Genomic DNA, 12664 nt, shown 5'->3' with positions numbered 1-12664 from the left:
TGTCTGTCTCCATGGTAATGTAACAATACTGTCCGTCTCCATGGTAATGTAATAATACTGTCCGTCTCCATGGTAATGTAACAATACTGTCGGTCTCCATGGTAATGTAACTACTGTCTGTCTCCATGGTAATGTAACAATACTGTCCGTCTCCATGGTAATGTAACAATACTGTCTGTCTCCATGGTAATGTAACAATACTGTCCGTCTCCATGGTAATGTAATAATACTGTCCGTCTCCATGGTAATGTAACAATACTGTCGGTCTCCATGGTAATGTAACTACTGTCTGTCTCCATGGTAATGTAACAATACTGTCCGTCTCCATGGTAATGCCACAGTACTGTCTGTCTTCATGGTAATGTAACAATACTGTCTGTCTCCAAGGTAATGTAACTACTGTCCGTCTCCATGGCAATGCCACAGTACTGTCTGTCTCCATGGTAATGTAACAATACTGTCAGTCTCCATAGTAATGTAACAATACTGTCCGTCTCCATGGTAATGTAACAATACTGCCGGTCTCCATGGTAATGTAACAATACTGTCGGTCTCCATGGTAATGTAACAATACTATCAAGTCTCCATGGTAATGAAAGAATACCATAAAGTCTCCATGGTAATGTAACAATACTGTCGGTCTCCATGGTTATGTAACAATACTATCAAGTCTCCATGGTAATGTAACAATACTGCCGGTCTCCATGGTAATGTAACAATACTATCAAGTCTCCATGGTAATGTAACAATACTGTCGGTCTCCATGGTAATGTAACAATACTGTCTGTCTCCATGGTAATGTAACAATACTGTCTGTCTCCATGGTAATGTAACTACTGTCGGTCTCCATGGTAATGTAACAATACTGTCCGTCTCCATGGTAATGTAACAATACTATCCGTCTCCATGGTAATGTAACAATACTGTCCGTCTCCATGGTAATGTAACAATACTGTCCGTCTCCATGGTAATGTAACAATACTGTCCGTCTCCATGGTAATGTAACAATACTGTCCGTCTCCATGGTAATGTAACAATACTGTCGGTCTCCATGGTAATGAAAGAATACCATAAAGTCTCCATGGTAATGAAAGAATACCATAAAGTCTCCATGGTAATGTAACAATACTAACGAGTCTCCATGGTAATGTAACAATACTGTCGGTCTCCATGGTAATGTAACAATACTGTCTGTCTCCATGGTAATGTAACAATACTGTCTGTCTCCATGGTAATGTAACTACTGTCGGTCTCCATGGTAATGTAACAATACTGTCGGTCTCCATGGTAATGAAAGAATACCATAAAGTCTCCATGGTAATGAAAGAATACCATAAAGTCTCCATGGTAATGTAACAATACTAACGAGTCTCCATGGTAATGTAACAATACTAACGAGTCTCCATGGTAATTTAAGTGCTCCAGTCTTCATGGAAATTTAGTTGCGTAGTAAGTTTCCATGGCGATTTTGTGAATACTGTCTTCTACATAGTGATTTAGTAATACAATCAGTTTGCAGGGTGATTTAGCAATAACTAAACAACAATAACATATGATAATTGATTTATTTGAAATAAATTTTGTGAAATCCAACCTGACCATAGAAATGGTCATTTTTAACAACTAACAATGGTTACTGGGTGAAGGCATTTCAAGCAACAAAGTGTTGCAGTTTCACCAGCTTTAAGATAATATTTAATTATTAGTGTCTCTTACCCAGTATGATTTACCTCCCTTGTATATACTGAGTTGGCAGTAAATCTACTGTAACCAACTCTAAGGGACCTCAATATAACCAGCCAATACGACAGAGACTCCACTTTATATTTTCCTACACAGCCTTCCTTGACCATGGTCGTTCTAAAATTGATGACTTAAATCAACATAACATTTATATTTCAGCACAGATTTTCCGATCAGGACCAAAAATACATAGGATTGGTTAAAAATAAAACACACTCAACTTTCATGAATGATATCATTCACAAACAATAATAGAAAATACATCTGTACTAAAAACAAATAAGCGATTTATATAAACAATGACTTCAACCTACTTATATAGCAAACACTTTGTACATCATAGTTATCCTACAAAGTTTTTTCAATGATACGTGCAAGTGTAGGAGAATACATTTAACCTCTATAGACAGCAGTGGCTGGTATGTTAGGTAGCACAACTCGTTCCCTGCAAATCCAGATATCCCTACTCTACAACCAATCACTTTACAAGGTTTTATACAGAAAAATAACACTGACCTGGTCATTGTCATGTCTGTGTTTTTTCACAACATCGTAAATGCAGTACTCCATGATATGGTAAAAATCTTTTGAAATGGCTGAATAGGATTGTGACTTCATGAGACAATGACAAAATAAAACAGCAATCTTACCGATTTAAATGCGTGTCTGCCGTGATAACATAACACTGACGTAATCACTCGCCATTCACAGACCTTGTGAGCAATACAAAAAAAAAAATCAATGAAAACATCTACAAAATGCTGAGAAAATCTTGTTCAGTTTAAGAAATTAATGAAATGCTGCCATATAATTTTTTGTTTGCGTAAATGTTTTCTTGTCATCCTCTAAGTTAAGAGATTCTTATTTCCAAATTTAGAAATTTGAACATTGGATTACTTTGTTACATGGACCAATAGAAACATGTATACTTTGATTCTCCATCTACTTACACAGCATAACAATACACAATGGCTCGACAGAATGGAAAATTAACCCCAGGGTCCGAACCCTTCATCCCATTCTGGGTCCAGAAGGAAAGATTAGCCGCAGTATCCAATCCCGATACCCTTACTACCGATTACAATAGGAAGTGATCTAGGGATCAGAAACTGGGGTAAATTTTTCATTCTGGGTCGTAAGAACGTTTTAATCCCGTGCGTAACAGTCAGAGTGAAAAACAACATAATAACAGTAGTTTTGAACACATCATTAATTGCACCAGGAAGATCAGTAGATCACTAGTCACACAATTACAACATTATAGTTAGGCTACACGACATCAGTTGTCATAACCCTTCCTGGTTGTCAAAAGGAAATGTACAGGTAACGGTGTGGTGACTGCTATACTTTTAATTACAGACTTAACTATAGTATCTACAGCAATACCTCACATATTAAACAGAAATTATCAAATTAGGAGAAAAGTACTCTATTTAGAGGGTACACATTTGGGTAACTCACTCAAACAGATATATATCTTACAGTAACAAGATTAGGCACTGCCATGGTAACAAGTATCAACAACACACAGATTCAGAAGCATCCGCTTTTTTTTAGTGTGGTCCTTTTTAACTGTAATGCTCAAAACAATGAGTTACACAATGTTAAATTTAAGTATTAAAAAAAATTCTCTGATTCCAATTGAAATTCTACGAGTAGAAGACTAGTAAATAAATCTTAACTTAATATATGATAACGTAAATGTAAGTAAGGATTCCAGTTGACCCTTAAGGTTTTCGTAACTTCTGATTTTCAAGTTATAACATATGCCAAATAAACATGTCCTTTCAAAACCAAAACTCTGAACTCATTTTTGTGAAGCTAAAAACATATCCTCAAGGGTCTACTGTCAGAAAGCACTGTGTTAAAGTATTGTGCTTTTTTTATAATTACTTCATAACACATTTCATTTGCTTAATTTCTTTAAAACATCAGTTTAACTTGCAGTCTGAGACATTTTTCTACACAAAGTGATATGTCTGTCTTTTATACTTTTCAGAGCTGTACTAAATGCTCCAGTTTGTGTTTCCTCTTTGTACCTGGACTCGTGTGCTCAACACAATCATCACTCCTCTACATTGTCGGGAAACTTCTAGGGCTTGGTATTAAAAGTATGTCACTTTCTACACAGGCTGATGTATCTGTAGCTGGAGACAATGTGTATATACTGTAGTCAGCAGTCACAAGATGCAGGAACTATTTACACATGGTCGATATCTCTCATTCCTTCAACAAATTCACCACATTCATCCATCAACAATTCAAAACCTCTCAGTCACTATCATCTTCTTTCATTTTCTTGTGTTTCTTTTTCTTCTTTTTCTTTTTCTCTGATGATGCCTGTCAGAATTAGAACAAACAGTTATTAGAAACATAAATATAATTCTGACATACTTCAGCCAGATAAACCTACAAAGTTTACAAGATTAAAGTTCATACACATATTTTTTTCTTTATTCCAAGATAGCTTTTTACTTTACTCCTACAGATTTCCCCTTGAATAGCTATGACAGAATGAAATTGTGGAACAAACTCTAATTTATTGCAAAGTTGCGAATGAAAGCTATAGAATATCAGTCCAGACAACAGACTTAAATATCTATATATTGTATACCTCTGTCATTGATGTTTCTGCTGGGGTTTCGTCGTCTTCATCCTGTTCCTTCTTCTTCTTTTTCTTCTTCTTCTTGTCTTTCGAGTTAGGTGTTTCGGGGGAAGGTGTTGCTGGTGTTTTTGGGGTGGGAGGTTCACTCTCATCCGAGCTGCTAGTGTCCAGCTTTCTCTACAAATCAAACCATAGACATAAACACAAGAAGAGAAGAAACACAGCTTTGATGGCCCGATTTGGTCTGTGGGCAGGTAAAAATTGGCAGTTACTTGCCCAATAAGCAAGTGGAAAATTTCTTGTAACATTCATCTTTTCCTTTGTTTTATGCTAACAATTCAGTTGAATTAGACCACTTCTTGCCAGAACTTTTTAAATGAACTTTCCAAGACCATTGATGCTAAAATTTTATTTGCCCTTAACATAGTGGTAATGAGCTATCAGACAGCTGTCCTATAATATAAATATGTTCTTCAAACAAATTCTACTCATCTGTATGTGTAGATATGTCCCTTACCTTGTTTGACTGAACAGGTGTCGACGGGGTAGCGTCACCTGCACCATCTGGTTTCTCTTTCTTCATAGTACTATAAAAACCAACAGGTCTAAAGTTAGTCGGGTTCAGAGTTTTACTGTAGAACATCACCTTTTTCATAAACAATTATATGTATGTTCTTTTACAATACATATATGATTAACACGTCCCGACATAGACGACAATGTAACAGAGAGTATAATTAATTAAATTTATTTCATTGCCTCCAACAGGAAACTAACCCAGGATGTCTGGATAACAAGATTCATGCTGAACAAAGATAAGTTTTTACTAGCCAAATAGCATATTGCAGCCAATATTTAGCAGGGTTACACTCACACTGGTTTTCAGTATACAATACACTTGTTTACATTAATAACTTTACCTGTAATCATGGTAAGAACTGATCCAGCCTTTAGGAGTCTTTTCGTTTGGTTTTCCATGTTTGTCTAGCAAGCCTTCTGCCTTCATTTTCTGTTTCTTACTTGACTGTAATAAGGAGACAACACAAAATATTAACACATCATACAATTGACAGTGATAAATCAGCAAAATCAAAAGACATCAAATTTGTACAGCACATCATGATGAAAGCCTGAATGCTGGATTTATTGCCACTTGGTCATTCTATATTCAAACTAATATAAACACCTGTTTTTACATATGGAGGTACTGGCTTGAGTTGAAAACATAATGTATAGTGTGAATGTCAATTTCCATAAATACCTATTCTGTATGATGGTAACTCTGTGAGCCAACTCCAATTGAGTATGAAGACTATTTTCAAACAGGTTTTTACTACTTTTTACTTATTCTCCACGGTCCTCTTATCGCTTTGCAGCACAAAGAAAATGATACCATTTGAACACTCTGCCCTACTTATATTACATGTACATTTATACTGCTGCTAAAACATTGTAAAAGCAAAGCAGAACTCAGATTAAATGCATACTTAAGTTCTGTACCAGGCAGTTTTAACCATGAAAGGAAGTGAATCATTTCCATGGCTTGAATCTGCTGGGATTAATGTTGCTATCACTCAGTTCCATAACCATGAATGTAATTATCATGACACGGTAAAAGCTAGATAGCGATGTGTGGACAGGATGTAATGCCAATATTGGAATACATATTAATATAATTATGTATGGAAGGCAGACAAGCAAACAAGATAACCATTTTTCTTATAATTTTTTTTTTTATTCCTACAGTGAAAAGTCCCTATTTCAACCAGGCGACAGTTCCCAAATTTGTCAGGAAAAACTTTGCTACTTACTACAGGTCCGAGCTTCCACTTCCTTGGATAAGTGTCCCTCTCCATAATAACACGTTTAATTTTAGCCACAATACCATGGTCACAAGTCGACATCACAGCAGTTGTCATCTGAGCAATTGCTACAAAAACATTTCATTGTCAGGTCAACGAAACAATCTATACAAGAACTCTTCTTATACATGTATATTTTCCTTAAACTTGAAAGTTTCAGAGACACTTTAGCAAAGAATAACTCTTTCATACTGTTCAAACTTTAGCAAAGAATAACTCTTTCATACTGTTCAAAACCCAGACTATTCCTGCATCTTCATACACTGATCCATCGATTGATACTGTGATTCATACAAATATACATACCCAGAGCAACAGCCTCGCCCTTGGTTGTAATGATCACGATCTCATCATTGATTTCGATGCCGTCCTCATATCGGAGTACTCCTGGCAACATAATCTTCGCCCCATAACACACAGCATTGACCTGTTATAACACAAACAAGCTAACCATGAAGTAAAAACTATAACAACAGTAAAAGTTCAGGTTAAATCTATGATAAAATGAAGTATACAATTGTCATGTCTGAAATGAATGTACCGATATGGAGCAAAATCAGAGACAGAATTATATATCGGTATCTGGACCACTGAAATTGGCCATGATCCTGTGGGATAGGCATACGCAACGAGAAAACATACTAGCATAAAATAAGAAAATATACCATAATTAATAATTATAAATAATATAACCGTATACCAAATCCACAAATATCTGGTATTCCCACCAGGATTTTTACACATTCTACCATATCAGATATAGCCCAATTAGTGGCCTGTAAAACTTACAGCTGTGTCCTTCATTATGATGCGTTTATGGGAGGTGAGGAGAGCCTCCAGCGGTTTGATGATACGGCGTAGATAAGTTTCATCCTTGTGGTTATCGTACATCCACTGGGCGTCCAGGACGTCGTGCATGGTCACTAATCCCTCCTGACAAAACAAGGGCATTGTTTTGTGACTGTATAGTTCTCAATTTATGAATGAAAATTTTGCTGAATTTGGGAAAAACATTACCCAAATAAGACACAGATGAAACGGACTTTTTCACCAAGTCTTCTTACTAATATGAACTGTTCATTTTCAAATTTAATGTTACACAAAAACATTCAATTAAGTATAACAGTTGATCAATGGAAGCAATGTTTATTATCGAAGCAATTAAATGAATGACTTAAGGAGTTTTAAAACAATTGTAGGTTTCATCTGCAGCAATCTTAATACAAAGCCAATGTTTTGTTTTGTTGTCATGCTATATGGGGACAGTATGTAGCTAGGTTGTTATGATGTATGCTATTGATATGGTTGTAAAGTAATATAACAAGTTTATAAGATCATACAATGCATAATACTATCTTATCTTAAATTGAAATAATATTATACTCTAATGCAATATTTATATTACATAACGCAGTAAATACAACGTATGTTACATATTGTCATAATGCTGTAATACAATTTATGTGTTATGAGCGACATTGTGATATAGCATATGTGTGTAGGTAGGGTACAGACTGTAGTACACACCTTTTCTGACTGAATGCCTGACCGCACACGCCGGAGCTCCTGCATCTGACCTCCGACCCCAAGGAAAAGTCCAAGGTGGACACACATGGTTCTAATGTATGTGCCGGCCTCACAGCTTACCCAGAAAATACCTGAGTAAGATACGAAATAGCACGCGGTTTATATCTCAGCTTTATGACTGCTGGGTAATGGTAGCATTACTATATCCTCCATAAACTGTCTAAGAACTTTACTTCATTTTCAATATGAATTTTTGAAAATTAAAGTCATTCAACTTGACAAAATTTTTGTCAGTTAGTTTATAACACTACATACCCATGCCTTTCTCTTTGTCATACTCCAGCATGTTACACTCGTAAACTGTTCTTATCCTCAACTGTCTCTTGACAGCTGATATCAATGGAGGTCTTTGGAACAAAGCTCCTGTCAGCATCTCCAGTTTCTGTAGAACAAAACATTTACAGCATGGTTATCATTTCTCATAATTGACGCACATGCCTGAAGTGTAAAGTTAAAAAAATTGTAATAAGCATATACAAGTATTGATCAAATTAAAATATATTACCCGAGAGGATTCCACTATTGGGCAGGAAACAAAATTCAGGATCACTGGTCCTTCGGGAAAGTTTGGGTTCAAAAGTACTTGTCCAAAGGTGGGATATTATGGTCCAATTAAACTGAATCATTACTATCTTCAATTTACTTTAAGGACAGGTTAAGATTACATGAAACTTTGCATTTGTCTATCAGGCAAGTAGTCACTATTTATATCTACAAGCCCACAGACCACATCTACTGGCCCTGGGTTTTTTCTCACCCAATGGCTGTCCTAGAAATTGAAGGTAATTTTCTAAAGTGTGTATTTGATAACTAGTTTATAAGTTCTTTTGTGAAGACTTCATAAGAAAATTGATAATCTTTTATAATGCTTTGAAGCAATTTAGCAAAAGTTGGTTTGGTTTGGTTTATTTTGTTTAACGTCCTATTAACATCTAAGGTCATTAAAAAGTTATATAGTGCATCTCTTGTAGAATGTCTTTACCTGCTCTATATTAACTATTTTTCTAAGCCACTAGACAATATGGCTGAATTTCACATCACATATCTTGTATCTACTTCTACTTCTATTTCTGTTTTTTTTTTTATTTCCAAAGCATATCATGGCATGATTTATCTCATCTAAAGTAAGTTCTATGCCTTTGTGAGAATGTGTGAGTGTTGTGGACTTACCTGACAGACTAACCGCTCGTCCGCCACAGGACTGTGAAGGCGGAAAATACACACATATTCCTTCCCAGCTCCCTGTTGAGACTTGACCAATCGTGTGGCTCTTTGTATGCAGACAATAAGACAGCCTGTTACTTTTGGATCAAGTGTCCCGCTGTGTCCGGTTTTCTCTACTCGAAGAATACGTTTGATCCAAGCCACAACCTCATGTGATGAAGGGTTAGCTGGTTTATCCAAATTGAAAAATCCACTCCTGAAAAGAAATAAAGACATTTTGAATTGAAATATTATAAAAGTTACGAAAATAGCCTGATTTGCAACTGATAATGCAGCGATTAAGGTGTTCCAACACTTTATCACTAGCCTCTGGGTTGGGAGTTTGAAACCCATGTGGGGCAGTTGTCTGGAATTGTAAGACCGTAGGCCCGTGGTTTTTCTCTGGCTTTCCTCCACCTCAAAAACCTTGTACATCTTAAATGTCCCTGGCTGTTAATATGATGTTAAACAAAATAAACCAAATGCAAGTATTATTGGCTAGAAAATAGGTCCAGACCACTGAATCTGGACTGAAGAGTTAGCTAGCTAACATAATACCAATTTTTATTAATGTTTGGGTTCAAGAGAGTAATATAACCTACCTAACATAATCATCGATTGGTCTCTTCAGGGGAGAGCACCCTGTTGGAATAGGTGTGTAATGGGCTGTCCTCACATTGAGCTTGTCGACATTCTGGAACAAAAATAACACATAAAGGATAAATAATTATGACAGATTCATACTAATTTCCATTACTTTTAAACACTATTGTTTTTTATCAGACAGCATACAAGTAATTCCAATGTATGAGTCAATCACAACAATGCTCTTATCTCCACTAAAAATGGCAATTTTTTCTTCTTTTTAATTGCAACGTCTTCTTTAGTCCTGTAAAATTGACCACACTTTGAGAATATGAACGGGTTGAAAATTCTATTCAGTTGTAAACAGTCATCTGATGTAGGGAAAAGATGATACTGTTAAAAGTTTTATCAGAGATCAAGACAAATTGACACAAACATACAGTCTACTATAGATCTGGTACCAGCTATGGGAGTAAATCACAATGATAAATATTTATCATTTTCTACAACTTAAAGTCTATTATGTTTTCACCTACCTTCAACAGTAGTGGCCATTGTGAGGAGTCTAACTTGTCAACTTTTGCTGATGGCTGCAGCAGGAAGCTTTCGGAGTGCTGCACATCCTGGAAATAAAAATCATAAAACATGGTAAAACAATGTTGAAATAAATCATTTGTCCATCTACCAAACATTTTCTGGACTGTAAGGAGAAAACTTATATATAGGCTATGCCTACATTATTATTTTGCAGCAATTACAATTAGTACAATAAAATTTGCTGAAATGAAATGTAAATTTCAAGAAGAATACTAGAAAATAATATATTTGTAGTACAATTTCTACCTGACACATCATTTACTCGCCTAATTGCAATGTAAAAGTTGCTAATTGGCAGCTTTTATTTTGTTTAATATTTATTGGTAAACTATGTATACTCAGTAACAGCTATCTTTACACTGATCATAAATTATACATATATAAACTCTTTATAAATACACATAAAAAAATAATAAAAAAAATACTTACAGCCAAACTCTGCGATTTCTTTTTCTTTTTATCTGAAAGAAATAGTTCAGATGTGACTTATAAGGCAATACAAACTTATACACTTGATAGTATCCTGTATCAACATTTTCCACCATGCAAAAACACAAGACTGATGATCACAGGGGCATGTCTAGACTTATATAAAAAGAAATAGCCAGAAATCCTTATATATATGAAAACGAGGGAAATGAATATATACAGATGTAATGATGTTGCTTTTGTCATAATTCTGGATTTAGTGATACCGTAGTTGTCGGCTACATATCCATATTATTTTGTAATTTCATTCTGTAGGTCGAATTGTTAGAGAGGATATTTGACGGCCCAAAGTCGAACCAAGTCAGAATAACATTTTGATAAATAAATATTTAAGTCTTTCTTTTTCACAATATTTTATATGATGTATAATCATGATTTGTGATAATGAAATATGTAGATGTCAGAAGACATTTAGGCCACTCAAATAGCATTGCATGAATTTACTAATTTTAATGTGCATGCAAACATTGCAAATAAAATTTAAGCCTAGTTTTATGTGGCCTAAACAACATGATAGACACTGCTAAATAGTCCGATTATAATGTGAGCAAGTTACAGTAGCATTTGGCCAGTATAATCTATGTAACTTAGAAATAATAAAAAGGAAATTCTGATGCGATTGTTAACCGATCATCAGTTGGTTGCAGACAACCGATTTTACTGATTAATCGATTATGGTTTTCAACCGATATGACATCACTAATATAGGTATTTCTGGCTATTTTGTAATATAACACTATAGCTAGACATGCCCCTGTTGACTGATGGATATAATTGTTTAATTACAAATGTTACTACCATTACACTTTAGCTTCATAATGTTTTAATGAAATGCACAATGAATGTATTTTCAAAGGAAGTTGCATTGGCAGAGATATGCTTTTTTTGTTGTTATGAATCAAAATAACATAATATGTATTTTACAACCAAGAGAGAAACAAATCTTCCAGATTGAGATATTCCTATCAGAACAAGCCCTGCTCAGTTAATTACAAGCCCTGCTCAATTAATTTGTGCTGTGGTTCATCTATTAGGCTTCTAGAATATGTCTAGAGACTAGTACTGTTGGAACACAGGGACTTAGCAGAAATTCTGCAGGAATCAAGATGTGTCTTAAAGAAGTCAAAAGCTGATATCAACAACTATGCAAGTATATACCATTGGGATGATTACTCCTCTAAGAGACATATACCATGATACAAGTCTCTGCTCCTCTGAAGAGCAAACTTTGATGAAATTCATTTGAAAAAAATATCATTACTCCTTTTTCATATTTTAAGGGTTGCAATTTGCAAGTCTCAATGGAAAGTGACATCTTTTGATTTGAAACCCTTTTTTTTGTTTCAAACGTATAAAATGACATTTTGTATTTCTATTTCAAACCATCCTGATTTTGAGTAAGTTATTTATTACTCAAAATAGGAACTGTTATTCAAATGCGCCAATATATCATCGGTAATAATTGCACTTGTATCCTGGAGTTCACATCCAATAACTGTATGCTATAGTATACGTATCGAATAATTACTGGATACAAGTGCGTACATTAGGCCTAGCTTCGAATACAATGAAATATTTACGTGTAAGAAAATATCAGGATGTTTAAGTTCAACGGTTCAGACCATTTCATATTATAATTGCATAGTAACATGGTTCTGTGTCTAATCAGAGGCGCTCGCACATATCATGCATATCAATGATATTGGATTTTAACTATGGGTGCTAATTCCCAGATACTAATGTAAACACGTGGTGGCGACAGATTATTGTAAAACTAAAATTGGTCTCGAATTAATCATCAGTTCAGATTCTACGCTAGCGACAATATTGATTTATATCTTCTTTTCACGTGAATCTGTGTAATGGGTGCATTTTTTTGCTGTCAGTTGTGCAATCATAAATAAGTGTTTAACGTTTTCTCAATGCCGCTTACCGTTGTCCGCCATTTTTCTTGAAAACACGTGTGAATTTAAATACCTTTTAGTAATGATAA

General features: G+C 35.0%; 1 protein-coding gene across 1 annotated transcript; it reads right to left on the bottom strand.

Moving 5' to 3' along the window:
- Positions 1-1548: 1548 nt before the first annotated feature.
- On the bottom strand, positions 1549-12653 carry LOC117341716 (H/ACA ribonucleoprotein complex subunit DKC1-like). The gene is made up of 14 exons (XM_033903579.1): positions 12605-12653; positions 10612-10643; positions 10122-10208; positions 9603-9694; positions 8968-9217; positions 8053-8179; positions 7738-7868; positions 7000-7143; positions 6517-6637; positions 6160-6278; positions 5269-5372; positions 4866-4935; positions 4358-4525; positions 1549-4083 (listed from the first exon to the last, which is right to left on the bottom strand). The coding sequence occupies exons 1-14, from the start codon at positions 12615-12617 to the stop codon at positions 4015-4017; spliced, it is 1527 nt and encodes a 508-aa protein (XP_033759470.1). The 5' UTR covers positions 12618-12653; the 3' UTR covers positions 1549-4014.
- Between the last annotated feature and the right edge of the window lie 11 nt (positions 12654-12664).

This window comes from Pecten maximus, chromosome 14, assembly GCF_902652985.1.
Source record: "Pecten maximus chromosome 14, xPecMax1.1, whole genome shotgun sequence".
NCBI classification, from domain to species: domain Eukaryota; kingdom Metazoa; phylum Mollusca; class Bivalvia; order Pectinida; family Pectinidae; genus Pecten; species Pecten maximus.
The sequence above is the reverse complement of the archived record's forward strand: the minus strand, read 5'-3'. Positions and strand labels throughout refer to the sequence as shown.